Source organism: Chiloscyllium punctatum, chromosome 44 (assembly GCF_047496795.1).
Source record: "Chiloscyllium punctatum isolate Juve2018m chromosome 44, sChiPun1.3, whole genome shotgun sequence".
In the NCBI taxonomy this organism is placed as follows: Eukaryota; Metazoa; Chordata; class Chondrichthyes; order Orectolobiformes; family Hemiscylliidae; genus Chiloscyllium; species Chiloscyllium punctatum.
The window spans coordinates 40,970,897-40,996,290 of NC_092782.1; the positions used below are offsets into that span (position 1 = coordinate 40,970,897).

General features: G+C 41.3%; 1 protein-coding gene across 2 annotated transcripts in view; it reads right to left on the minus strand.

The window, feature by feature from the left end:
- Positions 1 to 679: 679 nt before the first annotated feature.
- The window catches only part of sbf1 (SET binding factor 1), a 180,007-nt gene continuing 155,292 nt past the window's right edge, over positions 680 to 25,394 (minus strand). For both annotated transcript variants that reach the window (XM_072562737.1, XM_072562736.1), the window contains 11 exons: positions 24,757 to 24,933; positions 24,511 to 24,612; positions 20,719 to 20,904; positions 15,918 to 16,044; positions 15,126 to 15,256; positions 14,174 to 14,407; positions 13,758 to 13,865; positions 11,963 to 12,177; positions 9,429 to 9,516; positions 5,895 to 6,026; positions 680 to 5,802 (listed from right to left, as the gene is read on the minus strand). In XM_072562737.1, the coding sequence (XP_072418838.1) occupies positions 5,704 to 5,802; positions 5,895 to 6,026; positions 9,429 to 9,516; positions 11,963 to 12,177; positions 13,758 to 13,865; positions 14,174 to 14,407; positions 15,126 to 15,256; positions 15,918 to 16,044; positions 20,719 to 20,904; positions 24,511 to 24,612; positions 24,757 to 24,933 (1,599 nt within the window). In that variant the 3' untranslated portion in view covers positions 680 to 5,703. The remainder of the gene's footprint in view (positions 5,803 to 5,894; positions 6,027 to 9,428; positions 9,517 to 11,962; positions 12,178 to 13,757; positions 13,866 to 14,173; positions 14,408 to 15,125; positions 15,257 to 15,917; positions 16,045 to 20,718; positions 20,905 to 24,510; positions 24,613 to 24,756; positions 24,934 to 25,394) is intronic.

Consider the following 25,394-nt stretch of genomic DNA (forward strand, 5'->3'; position numbering starts at 1 on the left):
GCTTCCCTAAATTTTGAAACTAGTCTAAAATGGATGTTGGGATTAGTTTATTCTTAAGGCTGCATTTGTTACATTTCCACAGATATCAGTTTAGGTGGTGCTGTGGTCTGGTCAATAAGTTAGCAAAGTAAACCTTTGCTTCAGAAAGGACAAGTCCTTCCCTGAATGCACATAAACACATGTACATTCTCAGGCCTGTCCTACCTAGGTGTGGACACAGCCTCATGCACTTGTACAAAATCTTTACAGTCCACAGGGTTGGTTAAACCAATTTCTAAACACTTCTGCAAACAGTGTTACATTTCAAAATTTGTTGATAGTGGTTGAGGAAAATACTGGATGTAACAGCAAGACTTTATTTCAAAATAGTGCTGTAGTACTTATGCACCTGGAGAAAGCAGTTGTCATTCAACTGAAATGCCCTCTGTTAGTGCATACTTTTTTCATTGCAGTGGAGTGTCAAACTAAACTTATGAAGTTACTGCCAGGTGTGCTCTCTCTGCCCCCCTCACTATCAAGGGCATTGCTTAAAAATGAATTATCTTTGTATCTTAACACTTGATCAACCTAACAGGAAAATTATCATGTAATCAAAGTGCTTCATAAAAGTCTTCATTTAAACTGGTACAGTGAAACTTGAACAACTTTTTTCTCAGACACGAACGCTAACTAACTGAGGTTCCAAAAGTAGTTATTTAATATTTTATTAAATTTCAGTTCTTTGTCTAAGCACAATACAGGATTCTGTATGGAGACCACAATGTTCAGACTAAGAAATCCCAAACTCTACATGGTTATTTTATTTTACAATCTGAACATATCCATCTTTATACAGGAATTGAGACTATGTACAAAGAATTATCTTCATATTTAAAATAAAAGCATTTTCAAAGTTAAAAGCTTGGCAAAAGTAAAATTGACTTTAATGTGGGAAGAAACAAACATTGTCATTTTTCAAATGCAAGGCTCAATTTACCACAATTTCTGCAAACAAGAAATTACTTTGCTTGCCCTACTTTGTCTGTCAGATCCCTGAAATCATACTCGCACTGGACAAGGACCCAGCAATGATCACTAGGATCACCAGTTGTGTACTCAGTTTTCTGCTGTTCAATTGGTCAAGTAGCTGCAGTTCTCTGACTGTTATCAGTAAACTCCATGGAAAGGGAGCTACAGGCAGAATTTTTGACTCCTGAAAAGGGAAGGAAGTTACTTAGAACCACATTTGTTCAAATAATCCTCATCAGTTTTTCTGCCATTGGGAATGCTCCCAATTCAGATAATCTGGGCATGATTGAAGGCATGCATTTTGAGGAAATGTTGATTGTACTTAAGGGAAACCAAGGATGGAGGTTGTAAGAGGAAAATATGTTACGATATTGATAGCTCTTCCATAAAGTGGGCTGATCACTACTGTGTAACAGTGAACCTTGTAGCATATCATAGTTATTAGATTCATAATTGCCCTCAACCATTTTAGCATCTTCATCAGTCTGACATTATTCTACCATATACTGTACAGTAATCATGGAAACTAGATAGGTTCATGTAAATGCTGGGTATATTGCCCTTTCACACCAGGATTGCAGTCTCGCTCATGCCTGGTCTCTCCCCTCAGCCTCCTATAACAGATCTTAAACAAAATGGGAATCTTAAGTCCAGTACCAGCTGGGCATTGTTCACAATTTTTTTTTAACAATAACCAAGGTAGACTCAAAAAACTGACATCTGAAACAATAATGTGACACTAGGGCAGATCGAGTGTCATTGGAAATCTCAGCTGAAGTTGAAGCATGTCATTCAAAGACTGTGGAATAAGTACTATTTTGCACGTGGCCTGCATTGAACCTGGCCTGGGAATGTTTGTTGGGACAGTGTAGCAAGAGTTTTATTTCATACCTAACCTAACAATGGTCCTGGGTAGGCTGGATGGTGTCGCTGGAATAAAATGCATTCCCTCCCACTGAATCACAGAATCCCTCCAGCATGGAAGCAGGCCATTTGACCCTCAGAAGAGCAAGCCAACGAGATCCAATCCCTGTAACCCTACATTTCCCAACCTTACTTGCGCATCCCTTGACACTACGGACAATTAAGCATGACCAATCCATCTAACCTGCACATCTTTGGACTATGGAAGGAAACCACAGACATGGGGAGAGCGTGCAAACTCCACACAGACAGTTGCCCAAGGATGGAATCAAAGCCAGGTCCCTGGTGCTGTGAGACAGCAGTGCTAACCACAGTCACCGTACCACCCACTGACAAACATTTAATGCAAAAAAAATGCTTTACCAGTGGTATTTAGTAGGAAAAGTATTTACCACAAAATAGTCGAACTCTGGGTCTTTCTCCATTTTAGGTATCCACTGTACTGAATATAGGCACCCACACAGGCTGTTAAGCAAGAACTGGTTTGAAAACCTCGAGTTGCTCTGACCCTATCATTTAATGAAGGTGTTGGGTATTGGGGTAGATTTGAAAGTCTGGTGAATTCCAGCAAAAAGTAAATGATTGGAAATACACTTCAGCTCTGAATGTACTCCCCATAGCAGCTTTATATGTGGTGATTCTGTTCTATCGCTGGACAAATGCTTAGTTTATTTAAGCAACACAAATCATAAATAGTTCAAATAGCAAATTGCTCTGCAATAAGATTGAGCAAATCCACCTGCCTTCATTCCACATCCCAGTCTCTTCAATACAGTGGGGCAGTCACTTTCTTTGGTTGACAACTATCCTGCAGGATAACTTACATCCCCAGCAAGAATGTGGATCAGAGGAGTAAATGCTGAGTTGTGGCTAGAACTTGATTTTGAGAGATCTGGGAGCCAAGAATGGTGCATAGTTGCCTCACGTACAGCAGATTCATTAGGTCATTTCACAAAGGAGCAGCAAGCACGAGAGCACAGAAAATAGCACAAAAAGATTGGTAGACCCACAGTTACTAAAAGCTGGTACAGTCTATATGAAACATCCAGTGCAGTAGCAGTGAGTGAAAGAAGGCCTAAGAAAAGCATCCTCTTGAGCACAATCTGCTGAGGCCTATTTACATCGAGCAAAGTGGCACTTTCATGCGATCCAGCCAGAAGAGAGATTTCATTCTCACTTTGCTCAGCTCTTTTAAGCTATTGAATTCATTCAAAAACAAAATTAAAAAAAACATTTCTTCTTTGATCAGAAAATGTCCTTGTCTACATGCTCCACATCAGAAAGATTAAACATTCAGCTGAGGTTTAAAGGCAATACATTTCTGCAATGAGATCAGCAAAAATACATCCCAAACATGACAGGATCTGAAATAATGAAGCCCCTCAATATGGGGGGGGGGGGGGGGGCCTGACTTTCTCCTCATGGCTAGTTTGGATACTTAGACACGTTTAAGGATAAACCTTAGCAGCAAACAGCCGGAAAATGAGTATATGCAACAGAATTTGATTAGGGATCTGACAACACAGGGACTAAAGGCAACAATGCAAAATTCAGGATACTGTAAAACAGGACAGTGAAACAGGAAAAGTACGAGCTGCAAAATTTACAGCAAGTGTTCAAGACAATTGAAGGCCAAGGGCGATTTTGACAGACAGTGAACAAATGACAACAAGATAAAAGCATGAGCTGGTGAAATAGATTCTAGCAATATTTTTAAATTGGCAACCACAATATTAACACTAAACAACAGGATAAGATGTCGTCATTGTTTGCAACCAGAAACCATACACTGAGTTAACCAAACATATCTAAATCCAATCTTGACCCCTCTGTCCGAGTCACATGAGCAAATGCCCAACAATTTGAATTCATCCAGAAACATGGACTTTTGCACTTGGGACAGATTTGTTCTGAGAGACATATGATTTCGTATGCCAAAGATGTGACTAAGTTCTACGTATTGTAGTGTGGGATGGAGATGATTGTCTCTCGAACATCCTCCTCTCCCTCTAAACTTGGACCTCTGGAATTAGTGCAAGTCTCTTCGCAGTATTGCTCTAGCACCCTTCAGCTGTCCAAGACTGAGCAGACATGCTTATGAAGTCCTAACTTCAGTGTGTTGGTGATGGATATAATATAGAGACACCCCTCAGTGCACCACTGGCTCAAGTACATTGCTTTTGTTCAAATAGATAACAAATACATGTGGATACACAACAATTTGTAAATATCATCTGACTTGTACACCAATATCTAGGAAGCTGTTGCATAAATAGAACAAGGATTAAACTATGTACAGCTGTACAGCACTAACAGCAGAATCAAAGAAACAACACTGTTAAAATAACCTCTCAGCTGTGTTGTTTCTGTGCAGCTGCCCATGAGGGCTGGAGGACACCACCCCTACTCCTGCTCAGATACTCCTCCTTGCCTTCCTTCTCAATGTGACCCAACGGAAGGTAAGCTGGGAGTCAGCAGTCTGGCGAAAGATATGGGTCAGACCAACCCCACTATACATATCCAGCACAGCTGTTTTTGTAAACACAGTGAGCATACACCACCTGCCAAGCCCTACCCCTTACTGCATAAGTTAACATAGAACTAAACACACAAACACATCCCTCATTGTCCTACTACTGCCCTTACAGTTTGAAGGGTTCTAGTCATTTTAAAAGAACATTAACACTCTCATTGAGAGCTGCTCAGTGAACAAACACACACAACTGTGTACCTTTAACCATCTCTTGTTCACAAGTGCAAAAGGCTGCCATTTTCCTTGACAAAATTGGCCACAGACTGTTACAGCAGCACTGACCCACTGAAATTAGACCTGAGCAAAAATTATTCCCCAGCAAAAAATTATTCCCATATCGACTTGTAAACAGCAGGTTGGCCTTACTTGTTAGCCTATTTTATCCTGTAAAGAAGTCCTTTCAAGGAGAGATCCTTTACACATTCTCCTGTACAGCAATGTCTTGATTCCCACTGCGGGACTGCAGTTTCACTGTATCTACAACTTTCTTACTAATTTAGCTTGATTCTCTTGTTGCTCTCCACAGATTCTTTACTAACAAAGTTGTAGCATCACATGACAGGCCAGTGGTTACAAGACATCTCACAAGATCTATAACAAAGGCAGTGAAATTAAATGGTGGTTGATCCACATCCTTTTTCCAGGAATAGGCAATTAATCTGACGGATGTGACTCAAGCTGTGCTGGAACTTTTAAACTGTTTGAACCAAAGGGACTTTTAGGCTTGAGTATTTCAGCAATGGGTTGTTGATCGAGAATATCAGCTCTTATCTCAGGAGTATGGCCACAGAAGATTCTATTCAAAATGGCAACAGAGTCCAACACACAAATTAGTTCAGAGATAAGAGCAGAGAAAATCTGGTGTGGGGGGAAAGGCCCTGAGCAAGAAAAGGTTTAAAGGTTTAATTTTTCTTCATACTTATTCTAGTTTGTAATCTCTTGTATTGGTGTGTGCAATATGCTCTCTCCCTCTCTCCAAACATGCTGATTCAAATGGAATATCCCCAACAAATACACACATCCATCAATGCTGGGTATGGGGTAGCAAGAGATCTAAACACAATCCTCCCTCATTGCCTCTGGACTCTGTAAATGGATGGCTGAGAAATTACAAGTTTCCATAATAATCTGGTTCTTGTATTTTTGATACAACAATTGTTGTTGTCCATAGTGACAGAAATCCAGACGATGAACTCCATACCCAGCTGAGCACAGGCAATGGCTGCAATACATGGTGCTCACGCATCGGACAGACAGCTCTGTATTTTATCAATCCACTGCTGGGCACTCTGGCTGTCTTGGGCACAGAAATTGTAAACTCTTTTTGTTGTCTTCAGCTATGAAATAAAATATTTTGCAAGTCAGTTTTAGTCTGCAAACAGCTCATTATTGAAAAATTTGAAACTCTGTGTTGCTGACAGAAACTCACGTCAAAGAAGGCTTTTTCCTCGATGTTTTTGGGGGCTCCCATTACTGCTGCTCCCAGAGTAACAGATTCCACTTCGGTGAGGTCAACGATCCCCTTCACGTCTGTGTCCGATTTACTTTCGTAATATCTCAACTGCAAAAGAAAGCAGAGGAAATCTGGAATGTTTCAGTCAAGCAGTACAGCACTAAATCTTTTTCTTCTTTTCACATCATCATCTCTCCTCTACTGAATCTCAGGAGACACGCCAAACGAGTTGCAGTTAGTGCAGCTGATCCTCTCCAACCTTTCTGCTCCTATGCTTATTTCACACCATTCCCATTTTCCCTCCAATCTAGGACCCACTCTGTCATCCCTGGCTCCACAGCCCAGCCCTGAGGTCTTGGCCTTGCATAACCCCATTCGAGGACAGGGATTCCAAAAACAGAGACAGGTGCAGCACAGGAAAGTACTCTGTAGGCTGCAACTGACAGCAACAGCTGAGGGCATAATCGCCACAAGTCCCATTCTCAGGAAAAGTCACATTGGCAGCAGGTTAAAGAGAAAGGGGTTGAGTGAGACGTAAGGTGTGTGATTTACCTATATTTTTAGCATAATTTATTTTAACGGTTGGATTTGAGCCACTGGCATGTGGATTTTAGTTTGCATGTGAAGAGGTTTAGTGATCAACTAAGTATTTCTACAGCCCACAGAGATTTCTTTAAGGCAGTCTGAAAGAATAGTTCTTGGAGATTACTGGGAAATTGTTTACAAGTAAGCCAAGTAAATCATGATACATTAGACTTTCCGCTTATAAGATTGATTTTTGTTTATTTTTGATTTGGGAAAAGTTTCTGAATGCCAAGTAGAGCAATTGCTAAAGTCTCCGAGTGTAAAATAGTTTTTCCCGATAAGATTAGAACTGTTTAAAAAAGTTACCTCAGAGTAAGGAGTTCAGTTCAGAAGTTACAGGCTAGAGATGTCTTTGATTACAATCCTGAAGGGTAGATTTGAAACTGAGGACATCGAAGATCAATTGTATGAAGACTTAAGGAAGAAGCTATGAGATTCTCCAGTTCAGGATTGAAGGCACAGTTTGATAGAGAAGGGAGTTCTCGCTGGTGTGAGTACTGTAATTTTCTTTTATTCACTCATGGGATGTGGGCTTTGCTAGCTAGCCAGTATTTATTGCCCATCCTTAGTTATCCTCCAGAAGGTAATAGTGAGCAGTCTTCTTGAGCCACTGCAATCTCTACAGGTAGGCTCTCAATGCACTGAGGGATGGAACTCCAGGAATTTTGACCCAGTAATACTGAAGGAACAGCGATACGTTGCCAAGTCAGGATGGTGAGTGGCTTAGAGGGAAAGTTGGAAGGTGGTGCGGTATTCCCATCTATCTGCTGTTCCTATCCTTCGAAATGGAAGTGGTGTGGGTTTGGAAGGTGCTGTCTAAGGATTTTTGGTGAATTTTTGCAGTGCATCTTGTAGCTAGTACACACTGCTGTGACTAAGCATTGGTCAAGGGGGGGATTGGATGCAACGCCAATGAAGTGGGATGCTTTTTCCTGGATGGTGTCAAGCTTCCTGACTGTTATTAGAGTTGTAAAAACAATGACTGCAGATGCTGAAAACCAAATACTGGATTAGTGGTGCTGGAAGAGCACAGCAGTTCAGGCAGCATCCAAGGAGCAGCGAAATAGACGTTTTGGGCAAAAGCCCTTCATCAGGAATAAAGGCAGTGAGCCTGAAGCGTGGAGAGATAAGCTAGATCTCTCCACGCTTCAGGCTCACTGCCTGTATTCCTGATGAAGGGCTTTTGCCCAAAACGTCTATTTCGCTGCTCCTTGGATGCTGCCTGAACTGCTGTGCTCTTCCAGCACCACTAATCCTGTTATTAGAGTTGCCCCATCCAGGCATGTGGGGAGCATTTCATTACACTCCAGATTTATGCCTTGTGGATGGTAGACAAGTTTTGAAGGAGTCAGGTGGTGAGTTATTCGCCACAGTATTCCTATCCTGTGACCTGCTCTTGTAGCCATTTATATGGTGAGTCCAGTTGAGTTTCTTGTCAATTGTAATCCCCAGGATGTTGACAGCAGGTGATTCAGTGATGGCAATCCCACTGAATGTTGAGGAGCAGTGGTTAGATTGTCTCTTACTGGGGATAGTCTGACATTTGTGTGGTGTGACTGTTACTTGCCACTTGTCAGCCCAAGCCTAGATACTGTCCAGACCTTGTTGCATTTGAACATAGACTGCTTCAGTATCTGAGGAGTCATGAATGGTGCTGAACATTGTGCAATCATCAGCAAAGACCCACCCAGTTCTGACCTTATGAAGAAGGGAAGGTCATTTGATGAAGCAGCTGAAGATAGCTGGACCTAGGACACTATCCTGAGGAACTGCTGAAGAGATATCCTGGAGTTGAGGTGACTGACCTACAACAGCCACCAACTTCCTGCGTGCCAGATATGACTCCAGCCAGCAGAGCATTTACCCCGATTCCCACCGATTGCAAGTGTGCTGGAGCTCCTTGATGCCACACACTGTCAAATGTTGTTTTGATCTCAGGGACTGGTGATCTCAGCTCACCTCACCTCTGGAATTCAGCTCTTTTGCCCATGTTTGAACCAAGATTGTTAAAAGATCAGGAGCTGAATGGCCTTGACGATAGCCAAGCTGGGCGTCACTGGGCAGATGCTGCCCGATAGTACTGTTGATGCTACCTATCATAATTTTACTGATGATCAAGATTAATGAGATGGCAATTGGCTGGGTATATTGGTCCTACATTTTGTGAATCGGACATACCTGGACAATTTCCACATTGTCAAGGTTCCAACTATACTGGAACAGCTTGGCTAGGGAAGTGGCAAGTTCTGGAGTACAGCTCTTCAGTACTATTGCCTGAATGCTGTCAGGGCCCATAGCCTTTGCAGCATCCAGCGCCTTCAACCATTTCTTGATATCACAAGGGAGTGAATTGAATTGACTGAAGTCTGGCATCTGTGATGCTGGAGAGTGAAAAAGCACTTTTGGGATTAATGGGATTGTATACGTGGTGTTTGAAAATCTTTAAACTTGTGTTTAGATATAAATAGTCGATCCTATTTATTTGGACTTCGTTTGCATAATGCACTTCTGCTTTATTGGTAAAATCAAATCTGCAGCATGTTTGTATTTCAGTGAAAGACAACCTTGTTACACATGTAAAAATGTTTATCCAGCCAGATGTCAATATTGGATCTGACTTGTCCAGTAATAACATCAATTAGGATCATCATACAACTCTCCTGGATAAGGTGGAGTGCAGAATAAAAATTAAAAGGGTGCAATTCTGTGATTAAGAAAATGGAATCCTACCAAACAGAGCAAGTTTTTCATCTTATCTCTTGCATTACCTTCTTCAACCCTCCTTGTTATTTCCAAGAAATCAATTAGGTTAGTCAAACGTGATTTGCATTAAACAAAACCAAGTCAACTGTCCCTTGTTAACAAATTAATTCTCACTTAAGTATTAGTTATGATAATGGACAGAGCAGACTGTGGCAGTGTTACCTGATGTTTGGTTTTATCGAGTACAAACCAACGTGGTTTCCAAGCTTTCAGAAAAGCACCTCTTTTATAAAGGGTTCCTTCATATGACCTGGAGACAGAATACATGCATGAGTCCAGAAAAGGACAGTGCAGAAATGGAATACTTTTTGATTTGATACAGCTAACTGTCCCTCTTTCATGAGAGCAGTTGGAAGCTTTCGTCTGTCTACTCTGTTTTGTTATTGCTGCCTTGCTCTACAAACTAATTATACATCTTTTGAAAAAAAACTGTACAGAGACCATATCGTTACATACTTAAGGTCAGGCTCAAGTTATTGAGATCAGACAATGCATATGAACCGAAACAAATGCCTGATTTTGCCCCATCTGGATTACACTAGCCTATGATTTTCTTTTTATCCATGGAATGTGGCCATAGCAGACTGGGTCAGCATTTATTGCCTATTTTTAATTGCCTAAATTATAATCCATATGTTCACCATTAGGCTAGCTTTTAATTCCAGGATTTTATTGAATCTGAAGTTCACCACCTCCCATGATGGGATTCCAACCTTATGTTATTACCTTCTCATTAACAATACTTAACCCCTTAATGCTGTAATTTATTTACTGAAGAATATGGAGCGTATCCACCAACAGTCACCTGAGCAGGCCTATGCCACCTGATCTCTCTTCAGAAGACAAACCCTTCACCTGTCGAATCAATCTAATGAATCTTCTTTGAACTGCCTCCAATGCAACAACATCCCTCCTCAAGTAAGGGGACCAAAACAGTACGCAATACTCCAGGTACAGTCTCACTAATGCCTTGTTTATTTGCAACAACACTTCCCTACATTTATACTCTATAACTTTAGCAATAAATGCCAAAATTCCATTTGTCTTCCCTATAACCTGATGTACCTGCATACTAGCTTTCTGTGATTCATGCAAGGGGACACACAAATTGCCCCCACACCAAAGCACTCTGAAGTTTCTCTCCATTTAGATAATAAGTTACTTTTCTATTCTTACAACAAAATGGATAACCTCTCACTTATTCATATTAAACTTCATCTGCCAAATGTTGGCTCATGCACCTAACTGATCCACATCCATCTGTAAAGTTATTTGTTGCAACTCACTTTCCTGCCTATTTTAGAATCATTTGCAAATTTGGTTACAATACCTTCTATCCCTGCATCCGAGTCATTAATATAGATTGTCAATATTTGGAGTCGTGGACCGAACCCTGCGGCACCCCACTATTACAGCTTGCCAAGCAGAAAAAGACTCTTTTATCCTGACATACTACTTTCTGTTGGCCCGTCAATCCTCTATCCAAAATAATAAATTACCTCCAACTCTACATGACCCCTGAGACCTATCTACCCACTGTACCAAACTGGCCAAGCCGTTTGGAGTTTTACACTGTTCTCTTCACAGTTTACAATTTACACCCAAGTTTCATGTTACGTGCAAACTTTCTATCATTCAGCCAATTTTGCTCCTGACTCTCCATCATCTGTGACTTTCCTCTGTTGTGTGGCACTACATCAAACATCTTGTGGAAATCCATGTATACCACATCACAGCATTACCTCATCGAATCTGTTATGTCTTCAAAAAATAACCAGCATGTTAGTTAAACATAATGTCTCTGATTCATAGCACGTTTTATCCCCCAAGCGAGTACTAATTCTATCCTGAACAATTGTTTCTAGAAGTGTTTTCACTACTGATTAATCTATAATTGCTTGGGTCTCCTTACACCTTTCTTGAACAAGTCCATAAAGTTTACAATTCTCCAGTGCTCTGGCATCACCCTTCGGAAGAATGAAAGATTGATGCCCATGTCCCTGCAATTTCAACTCTCACTTTCTTCAAAATCCTTATTTGGAGATGCCGGTGTTGGACTGGGATGTACAAAGTTAAAAATCTCACAACACCAGGTTATAGTCCAACAGGTTTAATTGGAAGCACACTAGCTTTCGTAGTGCTGCTCCTTCATCAAGTGATAAAGGAGCATCGCTCCGAAAGCTAGTGTACTTCCAATTAAACCTGGTGTTGTGTGATTTTTAACTTCAAAATCCTTGGATGCGTCCCATCAGTCCCAGTTTATTGTCAATTTTAAGCGCTAATAGTTTATCCAACATTTCTTCCTCACCAACTAAAACCCTTCTAATGCCAATTTCCTCGTGTCACAATGACTTGGGTAGCATTTTTCGTTTGGTAAAGACCGATGCAAAGCATTAATTTAACACTTCAGTGCAAATTTCCTTTTTGCTCCCCAATCTCATCCTTATTGCATTCTATTCCTAATTAAATGGCTATTGAAGATTTTGAGGCACCCTTTTATACTGATTTATAATTCGCTCCAGTGGAGCCACGACATGGCATTGCTCAAGCAAGTTAAATATTGTTTAAGTGCAGTGAAAAATCCAAACAATTTAGGAGTTAGAGATGCTGAAAGAGACCCAGAAAAGACCTGTTTGTTATCTTACCTCCCAGTTAGTGTACATTCCTCACAGCTCTAATGTAGCATTAGTACCTACCTGTGTTCACTCTCTGATGTCTGAAACTGGCTGTACAAAGTGCTTGTGCTCTTTCGTCCCATAACACCACTGGAGGGAGTGGAGGTTGTGCTACTATCTGTGTCCAGACTCAGATTCAGAGTGGATCCAACTACTGCCTCATGTAGATAAACACACTGAGACCTCTGATGGTGCGAAAGGGTTGAGGACATCAGCAAAGAACTTGAAGACAAATGCTGCACAAATAAGAAATAAAGAAATCAGAAGTAACGCAACCATAGAGTTCCTTCGCCTTGCACAGCATAGGGATCACCTCAAGCCCGTGCTGTGACTCTGAATTTTGAAATAATCAATTCTCTGGAACCCATGCCGTGATCTAGGAGATCCACTGCAAAACTTCACCAAAACCTCAGACAGCATACCCCAAACCCATGACCACTTCCATCTAGAAGAACAAGGGCACACAAAATACATGGAAACACCATCACTTGCAAGTTCCCCTCCAAGCCACTCACTGCCTTGACTTGAAAGTATATGACTTTTGTTGTCTACCACCTAACCAGCAGTGCAGGTGCACTGACACATAATGGACTGTGATGGTTTAAAGTAGCAGCTCACTGCCAGTGTTCAGTGGAAATAAGAGATGGACAATAAATGCTGACCCATGCGAAGACCACAACTCCTCAACTGAATTAAAAAACAGTTCTTGCACCAGTTAAAAGGTTTAACTCTTCAACCCAGCTGCAGACTTTTGCCATTTTAAGATGTAAAGCGTGACTGAGTGGCAATAATTTCATAGCTGAATCAGAGATTGCAGTAGCTCTCACTGGCATTGCACTTTCAGAGGGCAAGCAGTTTGTTGTTTTGCGAGGAGGGGCTGGTACAAGAACCTTCAGAGGGCTGCAGCATCACAATGAATAGACAGGCAGTGGTTCAGTGCATAGGTTTGCACTTTGCTGGCAAGTGGCCTCCTTGGAGCAAGTGCTACAATGCTGGAGGTATTGCTTTTGAATTAAATGTTAAACTCAGGTCCCACGACATCAGTTTTAAGGTTACTTGGCTCATTGCTGTTTGTGAGAACTTACCGACCTCAAATTCGAAACTAATACAACATTAACTACATTTCAGCAGTAATTCACTGGTTTGAGAGCACCTTGGGATGTCCTGAGATCAATAAATATTTTGGACTAGTAAGTATTGTACTCTCTTCGATGCTGCCTACATGTGGGCAGTTACTCTCAAATTTCCCATATCGTCTCAGTTTCTCATAATCAGATCTGTTTAAAGTTAAGATCCTACGTCTAAGCTCTCAAATCCAACATGAAATTATATTATAATACGATCAGTCTTCCCCAGAGGATCCTATACTATAAGGTTACTAATTAACCTTGGCTCATGGCAGAATAATATATCTAAAATAGCCTGCTCTCAATTAGTTCCATAATTTACTGTTCTGGTCATGTATCTGCTCTTCAGACACTCCAGTTTACCAGAGTCTGTGCAAGGTTGAAATATTTTATCCCCCATGGAAATGGGTTTTCTCTGATTGGTTGCCCTGTATGGATTTTCCCCTGTGATTTGGAGATGTTCAGGGCCGGATTCACCCATTCTAACGCATTACAACTGACCTCTGGATTTTTTGTCTTTTAAGAGTCACAGCCTCAACAATATTCTGGTACAATTCAATCATTACGAAATCACAGCCACTGGCAAGCAAGATCTTAGCAATTCACCGTCAACTTGCAGTCAACTATGGACAGACAATAAAACACAGTTCACATCCTGTGAACATAGTGAAGCTTATGTGCTGACTTACTTTACCCTCCTGCTTGGTCTCTGCTTGCTGGGTTGTTTTGATCTTATCCCAAGTTTCCCTCCATTTGTCTGGCACTTGGCCCAGCTCAGCCTCCAGCAACTGCATCTCCTGTTGGATGAAAGGAGAGGTGAGGAGATTCCGGGCTATCCTTTCCATGGTGAGATTTATGCTCTGATTCCAAAGTATTACCCAATCTAGTTCTGTCCTAATCCTCCCAAATGTTGGACACAAGAAGCTATCTAGAGATGCAGTTTACCAACAATCAAGCACAAGGAAAAGTGATCAGGTTCATGGCCCTTAAGCCCAGATTAATGTCAAACACAATGACAGTTGATCAGATACATAGCCCACTGCAGGTCATTCCTCAAACATTGTTTACATTTGAGTTTAAGTTGAGACTTGGGCATGAACTCTACCTCCAACAATTTGCTGATAGCATCTGGCATCGTCTTGTTTTGGTTGTCATAGCATGGCCAGACAATCTTGCGCTGTGCTTGAGCAGACATGGTATCTGCTCTTTCCCCATCATCCACTTGTTCTCGCCGATTGTATACCAGCTCCCAATCATACGGTGGCCCTTCAGAAATGGTCTCATCAGTGTAATAATCCCAGACCTTCAAGTTGGAAATGTTAGCATATGGCCTCAGAACCTAGAGTTGAAAAGGAGGTGGGGCTTAGAAACCATTGGAGCAATTAAACTAAAGTTCATGGAGTTACAGGTCAGAGGGACAAGAGCAAGTCATTCTGCTTTTTGAGTCTCTTTTACCATTTAATTATGGTGGAACCATGACCCAATGTCACATGCCCAATTTTTTCACAGATCTTTTAATGCCATCTGTTAACAAAAATCTATCAATCTTAGATTTAAAATTAACTGACGATCAATTGCTTTTTGAAGATGCAAGTTCCAAACTATTACCACCTTTCATGTTGAAAAATCATGTCTAACTTCACTCTCAAAGCCTGGCTCTGATTTTTAGATTATTTCTCTAGTCTGAGAACCTCAACCAACAGAGTTTCTCTAATCATTCTGTTTCCCTTAAACTTCATCAAAACTTAAACTTTAATCAAATTGCCCCTTTTAATCTCATAAGTTTAATTAAATGAAATGTTAACACATCTATAAGAGAAAAACATAGTACTGAGGATGTGATCTAACAAAATATTCACATAGCTATAGCATGGTTTCTAACTTTTCCCTTCGCCCTCTCGAGATAAATTATTTTTTGTACCTATCTGTAACATTTCAATTATCTACATTCATGGAAACAGTAATAAGATCAATGATGACTGGGGTAGTATAAACAAAAACCATTTGGAATCATGTGGTACATTGAAATCCACCATTTCTACAAAGCTTCCCCTCACCTCGACATCCTCAGGTGCATACAGATAGTTGAAGAAGATTGGAGTTTTCTTACTCAGTCGGTCAATATAGTCCCACACAGACCTGTGGTTGTGTTGGTTCTTCCTTTCGCCTTTCTCTTCATACATCAGTCCTGTTGAATACAAATCAAAACTCAAAAGTACCCTGTAAAGCTGCATGTGGACTAGCCATATGGTTGCCTACAGAATAAAGTGAGACTTGGTGGATCAAATTCTGTTCCTTCACCATGGAATGATGAGACACATTTAGCTAAATCTCACAATTCTACTGCTTGCCTCTGGGATCTGGATTCAAATCAGTTCCCTGAAAAGGGAGGGGAGGGTGGTGAAAGACTCCATGCGCCTGTTTTACTTGGGATTTTTTGCACCTCAGACTAAGTTTGAGAAAGGGTGTGTTGAATTTGATAACTAAGATTGATAAATATTTGAATTGCATCCTACCAGCAAAGAAAACCTTCTGTTTTCCCAGTAGAACATTTGATATACTGAACTCCTTCAGTATATCATCCTGCACTGAATTAGGGCAGGACACAAAGGAAAGGTTTTTTTTGCCTGGTGGCAGGAATAGGATCTTAGCCGACTCACCACTGTGGACCAACACAGGTCTCTGGAAAACTAAGAAAATAAATCAAAGCAATTCCCTCATTGCTGTCACCAGGACACCCTTTCATAAACACAAGCCTGACATATGCCATATATCTTCAATAAACCCACACACATCCATTTTAGTTACCAACAAAACAAATAAGACAAGCAGCTGGTTGTGGTTTTTACCAAGTTCGATCCTTTCATGGTCAGAGTCCAGTAAGAAGGTTCGGAAGCGGTTAGAGACATGATGATATGCCAGGAATTTCAGATAGTACAGACTAAACTCAAACTCCATTGGAAACTGCAAATGAATCTGAAAAGGAGAGGAAGGAACAATTAAAGGAGAAAACAATTGGCAAAGACTGAGAAAACTACCATTTGTTCACCTGGTGACAACTATTTCCGACTGAATCAGGGCTCTATAATTCAGTGACTAACAACATGGCCATTAGGGAGACCCCACAGAGTAACCCCACAAAGAGACTTGCTCGACTTTGCCTGTGGAGTCAGGGAGGTGAAGAGAAATAAAGGATGTGCAAGGGATCAAGCCTAATTGGAGACATTGATTAAATAATTTGGTAAAAATCTAAAATCCACACAACACCAGGTTATAGACCAACAGGTTTATTTGGAAGTACTAGCTTTTAGAGTGCTGTTCCTTCATCAGGTAGCTGTGAAGCAGGAGCAGAAGACACAGAATTTATAGCAAAAGATTACCGTGTCATGCAACTGAAACGATATGTTAAACAGACCTAGATTGCTGTAAAGTCTTCTACCTTTTAGAATGAGTTGCAGATCTTGGTTCACTCATATGTAAATACCAGAACTTTTTTCAAATCATGTTCTCAAGAAAACTTAGGATTTTTTTAAAAAAATGACATCTTAGCTCAGACAATGCATTAAAGGTGGGAGGTTAGAGTCTGTCTGCATCCCAATTTTGAGTCATACTGGTTCTATTTGCAAAGTATAAATTTTTAAAATGTTAGATGGATTGACTGCCTGCAGATATTGTGCTTTTTGAGCAAAATAGAATGTATCTGCAATTGTAATTCTGCAAATGCTGATGAAGGAGCAGCGCTCTGAAATCTAGTACTTCCAAATAAACCTGTTGGACTATATCCTGGAATTGTGTGATTTTTAACTTTGCCCACCCCAGCCCAACACTGGCACCTCCACATCTTGATAAAAACCAGCTGAGACTTTAGAAAAGTGAGACAAGCACCTCAACCACATTAATTGTTATGCCTCACTGAAATAGTGCTCTGGAAATCCAACCCCGCCATTTCCAGAGTTATTACAAAAGTACACAGTATTTTCTGCCTTTATTACCTAGGTTGAAAGAAAACACCGACCAGGTATTTGTGCTCAACAATGACTGTACATTACAAATAAAAATATTCTAGTGACAGATAAACAATTATGAACCATTGATGGATAACTCTACTAGTTAAAACTCTAACTCACTTGCAAAAGACCCCTCTACACACCCACAGAAGAAAAACCTGTTTTGGGAAGGACTGGTGAATCAATTTTGTGGGGCCAGTCCACAGATTACATTTTACCAATTCGAACAACGCTTTTCTATTTTCCTTCTCGAAGTATTTTCACTTGCTTGCAGAAGGTACAGGGTGACAGGGTCACACTTATAAGTTCAAAGTCATAGCTTACAGCAACTGATGAAGGGAATTAAATTGGCTTTCAAATTTGAGATGCTTCTTACTATGGAGCCGAAATGGCTCCTTCCCTTCCAGAGGTAAGGTGATGTCTGACCCTAACATTCAGAATTCCAAACTGTTCAGTTAACTAGCAGTTGAGAGTGTAGTGCTGGAAAAGCACAGAGAGTCAGGCAGCATCCGAGGAGCAAGAAGATCGACGTTTCTGACGTAACGTTGATTCTCCTGCTCCTCAGATGCTGCCTGACCTGCTGTGCTTTTCCAGCACTACACTCACGACTCTGATCTCCAACATCAGCAGCCCTCAATTTATCCATGTAGTTATTGGCAGACAAGAAGCCTTTGTCATTGATTACTTGATGGACTAGTGATCAGTTATCAGCTACTTGTTACCAGCAAACATTTTTTAAAAATTCATTTGAGAGATGTTGGTGTTGCTGGCTGACCAGTATTTATTACCTGTCCCTAGATTGCTCGAGGGGATCGGGGCAAGCTGCCTTCTTGACCCACAATGCTATTAGGGAAGGAATTCCAGGACACTGACCCAGCAACAGTGAAGGAATGATGATATAAGTTCAAAGTCAGGATGGTGAGTAGATTAGATTAGATTACTTAGTGTGGAATCAGGCCCTTCAGCCCAACAAGTCCACACCGACTCGCCGAAGCGCAACTCACCCAGACCCATTCCCCTACATTTACCCCTTCACCTAACACTATGAGCAATTTAGCATGGCCAATTCCCTAACCTGCACTGTGGGAGGAAACCGGAGCACCCAGAGGAAACCCACGCAGACACAGGCAGAATGTGCAAACTCCACACAGTCAGTCACCTGAGGCAGGAATTGAACCCGGGCCTCTGGCGCTGTGAGGCAGCAGCGCTAACTACTGTGCCACCGTGCCACCCACTTGTAGGGGAACTTGCAGGTAATGGTATTCCCATGTACCTGCTACCCTAGTCCTTCTAGATGGAAGTGGTCATGCATTTGGAAGGTGCTGTCTGACAACCTTTGGTGAATTCCTGCAGTACATCTTGCAGTTAGTAGACACTGCTGCTCCTGAGTGTCAGTAGTGGAGGGAGTGGATCCTTATGGATGTAGTGCAAATTAAGCTTTGTCCTGGATGGTGTCAAGCTTCCTGAATGTTGTTGGAGCTGCACCCATCTAGGCAAGTGAAGAGTGTTCCATCACACTCCTGACTTGTGCCTTGTTGACAGTGGAGAGGCTTTGGGAAGTTAGTTGCCACAGTACTATTAGTGTCTGGCCTGTTCTTGTGACCACTGTGTGCATGTGACAAGTCCAGTTAAGTTTCTTGTCAATGGTAACCCCAAGGATGTTGATAGCGAGGGATTCAGTGATGGTAACACCACTGAATGTCAAGGAGCAGGCACTTGCCACCTGTCAACCCAAAGCCTGGATATTGTCCAGATCTTGTTGCATTTGGACATGGATTGCTTCAGTATCTGAGTCATAGTGAATGGTGCTGAACGTTATGCAATCATCAGCAAACATCCCTACTTCTGACCTTATGATGGAGGGTAGGTCATTGATGAAGCAGCTGATTATGACTGGGCCTAGGACACCACCCTGAGGAACACCTGCAGAGATGTCTTGGTGTTGAGATGACTGACGTCCAACAACTACAACCATTTTCCAAATGTGCCAGGTATGACTCCAATCAGTGGAGAGTTTGCCCGATACCCATTGATTCTAATTTTGCTAGGGCTCCTTGAGGCATTTTCTCAAATACGGCCCTGATATCAAGATCAATCACTCTCATCTCATCTCTGGGATCAGTTCTTTTGTCCATGTTTGAACCAAGGCTGTAATGATGTCCTGGCAGAACCCAAACTGGGCATCAGTGAGCAGGTGCTACTTGACAGTACTGTTGATGACATTTTCCATCACTTGACTGATGACCGAGAGTAGACTGATGGGGCAGTAACTGGCCGGGTTGGATTTGTCCTGCTTTTTACATACGGGGCATACCTTGGGAAATGTTCCACATTGTCCGGTAGACCTCACTTTCTCCTTGTAACTGTACTGGAACAGCTCAGCTAGGGGAGCTGTAGGTTTGGAGCACAAGTCTTCAGTACTATTGCTGGAGTTCCTGCAGGACCCATAGACTTTGCAGCACCCAGTGTCTCTAACTGACCTTGCAGGGTTGACTGGGCTGTTTCTGTCATTGTGTTTTCCCGAGGCCTAGGTCCCTGGCAGGTGAACTGTCTGGTTTCATTTCTTCAAGGCTTTGTACGTCTTGGTAGAATTGAATGGCTTGCTAGGCCATTTCAGAGGACAAGGGAGAGTCAACCACATTGCTGTGGGTTCTGGAGTCACATGTAGGCCAGACCAGGTGAGGATGGTAGATTTCCTTCCGTTAAGGACATTAGTGAACCATATGGGGTCTTCCAACAATTGACAATGGTTTTCTGGTCATCAATAGATTCTTAATTCCAGATTTTTATTTTAAATCAAAATCAAACTCCACCATCTGCTGTGGTGGGATTCAAACCCTAGTCTATAGAACATTAACTGAGCTTCTGGATTAATAGTCTATATATACCACAGGGCCTCCCCTATTATCCAGAGAACCATGGCTCCAGCTTATCTGTAACTAGACCTTCACCTACCTGCTTGTACAAACGTCATTTAAAATGAGTGCCAGGTAATTTGTTTTTCTTGAAAAGTACAGTAATCCTTCAATTCTTGGCTTTTAAGCCAGTCCTTTTCCTATTTCAGTCACAAGTCAAAAACACAGAAAAATGGCAAGATAGTATTTGCACAGTACTCAAAATACAGGGTCTTAAAGGAGGAGACGAGATTACATCTTTTCTTCGCAGAAGGTTGTTGATCTTTGGAATTCTCTACTCAAGAGGGTAACAGAGACTGGGTTATAGAATATATTTCAAATGGAAGTAGACAGATATTTGACCTACAACTAAGTCCAGCATCTGGGGAGGGGAGAGGCAAGGCAGTAAAAATGGAATTGAGGCCCTGTTCAGATCAGTTGAATGGTGGAGCAAGTTCATGAGACTGAAGGATCTATTTTTGTTCTTGTTACGTATGAGGTAACAAAAAACAAAAATTGGTAAAGTTTGTGACTACAAGGATGTAGCAAACTTCCTTCAATGGGCTAGTTACAAAAATCAATGAAATTCAATTCCAATTTTAGTCACTGATCCTCACTTTATATTAGTAACCACAAACTCATGCTAAATTATTGAGTGTATCTACTTGATGGATTAGCTACATTGCAGTACAATCTAACTTCACGGTGGAGATGCCGAAGAATTAGCTGCTACCTTACAATGCACGTACCTGATGCACACAGTCCAGAAATTGCAAGAAAACAGGGATGAAACCACTGCTCTGACTGGCCATTGTCTGCGCACCACGATGGCTGAAACGATGCCCAAATGATAGCCACTCCTTCTCCACTAGAAGGCGGAAGCCTTCCAATGTCCTGTAATGCTGGTCAGACAACAACTGGACCAAGGACACCACCTGGAGAGAATTCAAAGGTAATTCAGCAATCTGTTTCCAAAATAAGATGGCAAATTTGTACTGGGGGGACTGCTAGTGGGAATTCTTAACTCATAAGTCAACCCTCCCTTTTAAACATAACCTTTTCCCTTCTATCTCATTTGCTTAGCTAAACTCCCCTTAACTGTATCTTACTCTATTAGTCTCAACTGTTCCTTGTGCTAGAAGTCCCACATTCTAGCCAGTCTTAGAAAAGAAGTTTCACTTGAATTCCACATTGCAAAACTTAATGATAATCTTAGAATGCTTAACTTTGATTTTTCTCAAGTGGAAGCATCTTCTCCATATCTACCCAACAGACCAGTTCATCATTTTGAAGGCTTCTGTTAGGTTACCTGGAAAGAATAAGCTCCAACTTGTTTAATTCTTCTGAGGAAGATTAACTTCTCAGTTCTGAAATCATCCTTGCAAACCTTATTTTGTACCTTTTCCAATGCCTCCATGTCCTTTCTAAAACAAACAGATCAGAACTGTTTGCAGCATTCTGATATGGTCCACACAAGTTAAGATTTTGTATATGTTTTCAATTTTTGCAGATTTTAATTAAATGAAAATAAAACCTCTTTTCAGCAACTTGTAATTGGACAGCATCTTTCACATCCATATAAGCAACCCAAAGCATTTAACAGCCAATTAAAAGTTCTTAAAATATGGTCACTGTCGTTATATGGGGGACATGGCAGTCAATTTGCACTCATTAAGCTCTTTCAAAACAGCTATGAGAGCATGATTGAGGGATAAATATCGATTAGGAAATACAAAATCTTCTTACAATACCGCTGAGATTTTGTAGATCCACCCAAAAAACCATTCCATAAAATACAACTTGTCTGATAGTTACTGCCAGTAGTCAAACATTTATTATATTTGCTACAGATGCAGCATCAATCTTCAAGCTCCCAGTTTGTCTCTTCTCATAATTTACTGTCTTTCCTTATTCTATGTAAGGTGCCCCATCAACAAATAATGAAAGGATAATTCATGCTGGAACCAAGGAACAGCTCATGGAGAATGCCCAATATAAATGTTTTGTTGTAAGCGATTTGTGAAATGCCTTCCTTGTGGTAACAGTGGCCTGATGGATAAATATAAATCTCATAGATAGTGAGTTAGATTAATCAAGGAGGCCTGAATCCTCATTGCTGCTCTGTGTCAGGGCAGCAGATGGACAAATATAGGGTACTGTGAACAGTAATAGTCAAAGTTTCTGTCTTTTGTGCTGGAAATACCTGCATTGGGGCAATCATACACCACCAATCATATGTGTGGGTATTCTAGAGCATACCATCAAGATTGACACCTTAGGCAAAAGTAGTGAGAAAGCTCATGACCATGCACTCTAAATCCCAACAATCAACAACTCCAACAGATAAGGAGAATTCAAAAGAAACACATATTCCTTTTGCTGGATGTAGGTTTGCTTGTTGGAGCTGGAAAGTTCGTTTTCAGATGTTTCTTCACCATACTAGGTAACACCTTCAGTGAGTCTCTGGATGAAGCACTGGTGGTGTAGCCCGCATTCTATTTGTGTGTTTGGGTTTCCTAGGGTTGGTGATGTCAATTCCTGTGGTGACTTCATTTCCTACAGTGATATTATTTCCAGTTCTTTTTCTCATGGGTTGGTAAATAAGATCAAGTCAATGTGTTTGTTGATAGAATCCTGGTTGGAATGCTATACTTCTCGGAATTCTCGTGTGTGTCTCTGTTTGGCTTGTCCTAGGATGGATGTATTGTCCCAGTCGAAGTGGTGTTCTTCCTCACCCATATCTAAGGATAGTGGTGAGAGTGAGTCATGTCTTTTTGTGGCTAGTTGATGCTCATGTATCCTGGTGGCTACTTTCCTGCCTGTTTGTCCAATGCAGTGCTTGTTACAGTTCTTGCAAGGTATTTTGCAACCTTGCAAATATTTCTGAGTAGCATTGGAAACAACACTGAAAGACAACCAACTCACAGAAGGAACCCAGCAAACCATCAGACAGGCAGTCACACCAATATTAAGCAGGAAAACGGAAGGAAACACACTTAATACACAAGAAAGGAAAGCACTAGAAAGACTTTTAAAAAAAAAAATAAAAACATTGTTATTCTACCTCCAGACAAAGGACGCTTGACAGTCATTTTAAATCAACGAGGTAAAAACAATGACTGCTGATGCTGGAAACCAGATTCTGGATTAGTGGTGCTGGAAGAGCACAGCAGTTCAGGCAGCATCCAAGGAGCAGCAAAATCGACGTTTCCGGCAAAAGCCCTTCATCAGGAATGGTCCTGATGAAGGGCTTTTGCCCAAAATGTCGATTTCGCTGCTCCTTGGATGCTGCCTGAACTGCTGTGCTCTTCCAGCACCACTAATCCAGAGTCATTTTAAATCAAAGAGACTACATTGAGAAAGCAAATGAATTACTTGTAGATACCAACACTTACCAACAAGTGGCGATAGACCCGACTCCACAACTGGAGAACCGAATCACAGACCTACTCAAACAACTTTAGAAATGTGGAGAAATAAATAAGACTGACTTCCAAAAAATGAAACCGGATGGATCCAACACACCATGCACCTACTGATTAGCCAAAATTCTCAAACCAGGACCAGATACTGAACTGCAGAAGCAACCAACCCAACATCCACAAAAGAAGCTGCATTAAAACATTATTTCAATGAGCCACCACACACTGCAGCATAAAGGAGCTACGCAGAAAATCACTTACAGTGCATTCACAAAAAGAATGGGTACCCAATGAACACAAATTTCTCAGCAACAAATCCAAACAAGCAGAGAAAACATGCCCAGAAACCCTAGCCACTCTCCCCTACATCAAAGGCATCTCGGAAATGACTGCTAGACTTCTCAGACCCCTTGGCATCATGGTAGTACACAAACCCACCAACACACTAAAACAGCAGTTAAAGAACTTGACAGACAACAAGCAAAACTAATGTCATTTACAAAATACCTTGCAAGAACTGCAAAAAAACACTACATTGGACAAACAGGCAGAAAACTAACCATCAGGATACATGAACATCAACTTGCCACAAAAAGACATGATTCACTCTCACTAGTATCCTTACAGATGGATGAGGAAGGACACTACTTTGACTGGGACAACACACCCATCCTAGGACAAGCCAAACAGAGACACATACGAGAATTCCTAGATGCATGGCATTCCAACTGGAATTCCATCAATAAGCACATTGACCCAGATCCCATTTACCACCTCCTGAGAAGAACAGAAAATGACATCACCATAGGAAATGATGTCACCACAGGAAAGTGATGTCAACCCTAGGAAAGCCAAACATATAAATAGAAAGAAGGCTACACCACCAGTGCTTCATCCAGAGGCTCACTGAAGATGTTACCTCGTATGGTGATGAAACTTCTGAAAATGAACCTTCCAGCGCAGCGAGCAAATCTACACCCAGAACCTCAATTTTCTCAAAACTCGACATTCCTTTTACTTACAAATACAAAAAAATTACAACATGCAGAGGTAATCACTCAGTGAAGACTTTTTTTTATTAAGCCTGCAGGACAAAGTTTGATAACTGACAGCAGGTACCTGAGTGGTTACATCCCAGCCATCCTCCAGACTGATCAGCACCGAGGATCCATTGTCCAATAATTCGACAATCAATACAGAGACCTGAAGCAACCGGTGCAGCTAGCAACAAAAAAATAGAGTGATGAGAGCAGGATAAAAGGAGAATGAGAGGATGAAAGTGGAAGGGGACAAGAGATCAGGCATAAGTTAGGAAAGGGCAGGTGAGAGGATGCAGTTAGGTTAGGAGGGAGTGCCCTGAAATACCTGAGAGAGCCATTCAGATTCCTCCAACAAACGGTAGTAGGACTGATTAGGATCAACGGGTGCAGAACTTGGCACGCAAGCCTTCATTAACTTCTTAAAGCTGGTCTTTACATGTCGGATATCAGGTATCTCAATGGGGACAAGTTCCCACTGTTGTAATGGATCTTGTTTTGCTCCCTGTTTAAAAATATTTTAAAAATCCTTTGATCAACTTGTTCAGGCATGTTATGATGCAATTGTGCCCACATCCACCAATTCCTCAGGAAGTTCATTCTACATGCAAACCAACAGGTATACAAACTTTGCCCCTCAGATCTTTTCTCCTCTCACCTTAAAAGTATGCCGAGTCTTGAAATTTCGCACCTTTTGGAAAAGACACCTACCATTAACCCGATCTCTACCACACATAATTTTATAAACTTCTGTCAGGTCGCCTCTCGACCTCCTATGCTCCAGTGAAAATGTCCCAGTCCATCCAGCTTTTCTTTATAACTCAAACCTTCCACACCCAGGCAGCATCCTGGTAAATCTCTTCTGAGCCCTCGCCAGTTTAATAATATGCTTTCTAATAACTGGACAACCAGAACTGGACACCAATGCCCTATACGGCCTCAACATAATTTCTAAACTCCTACACT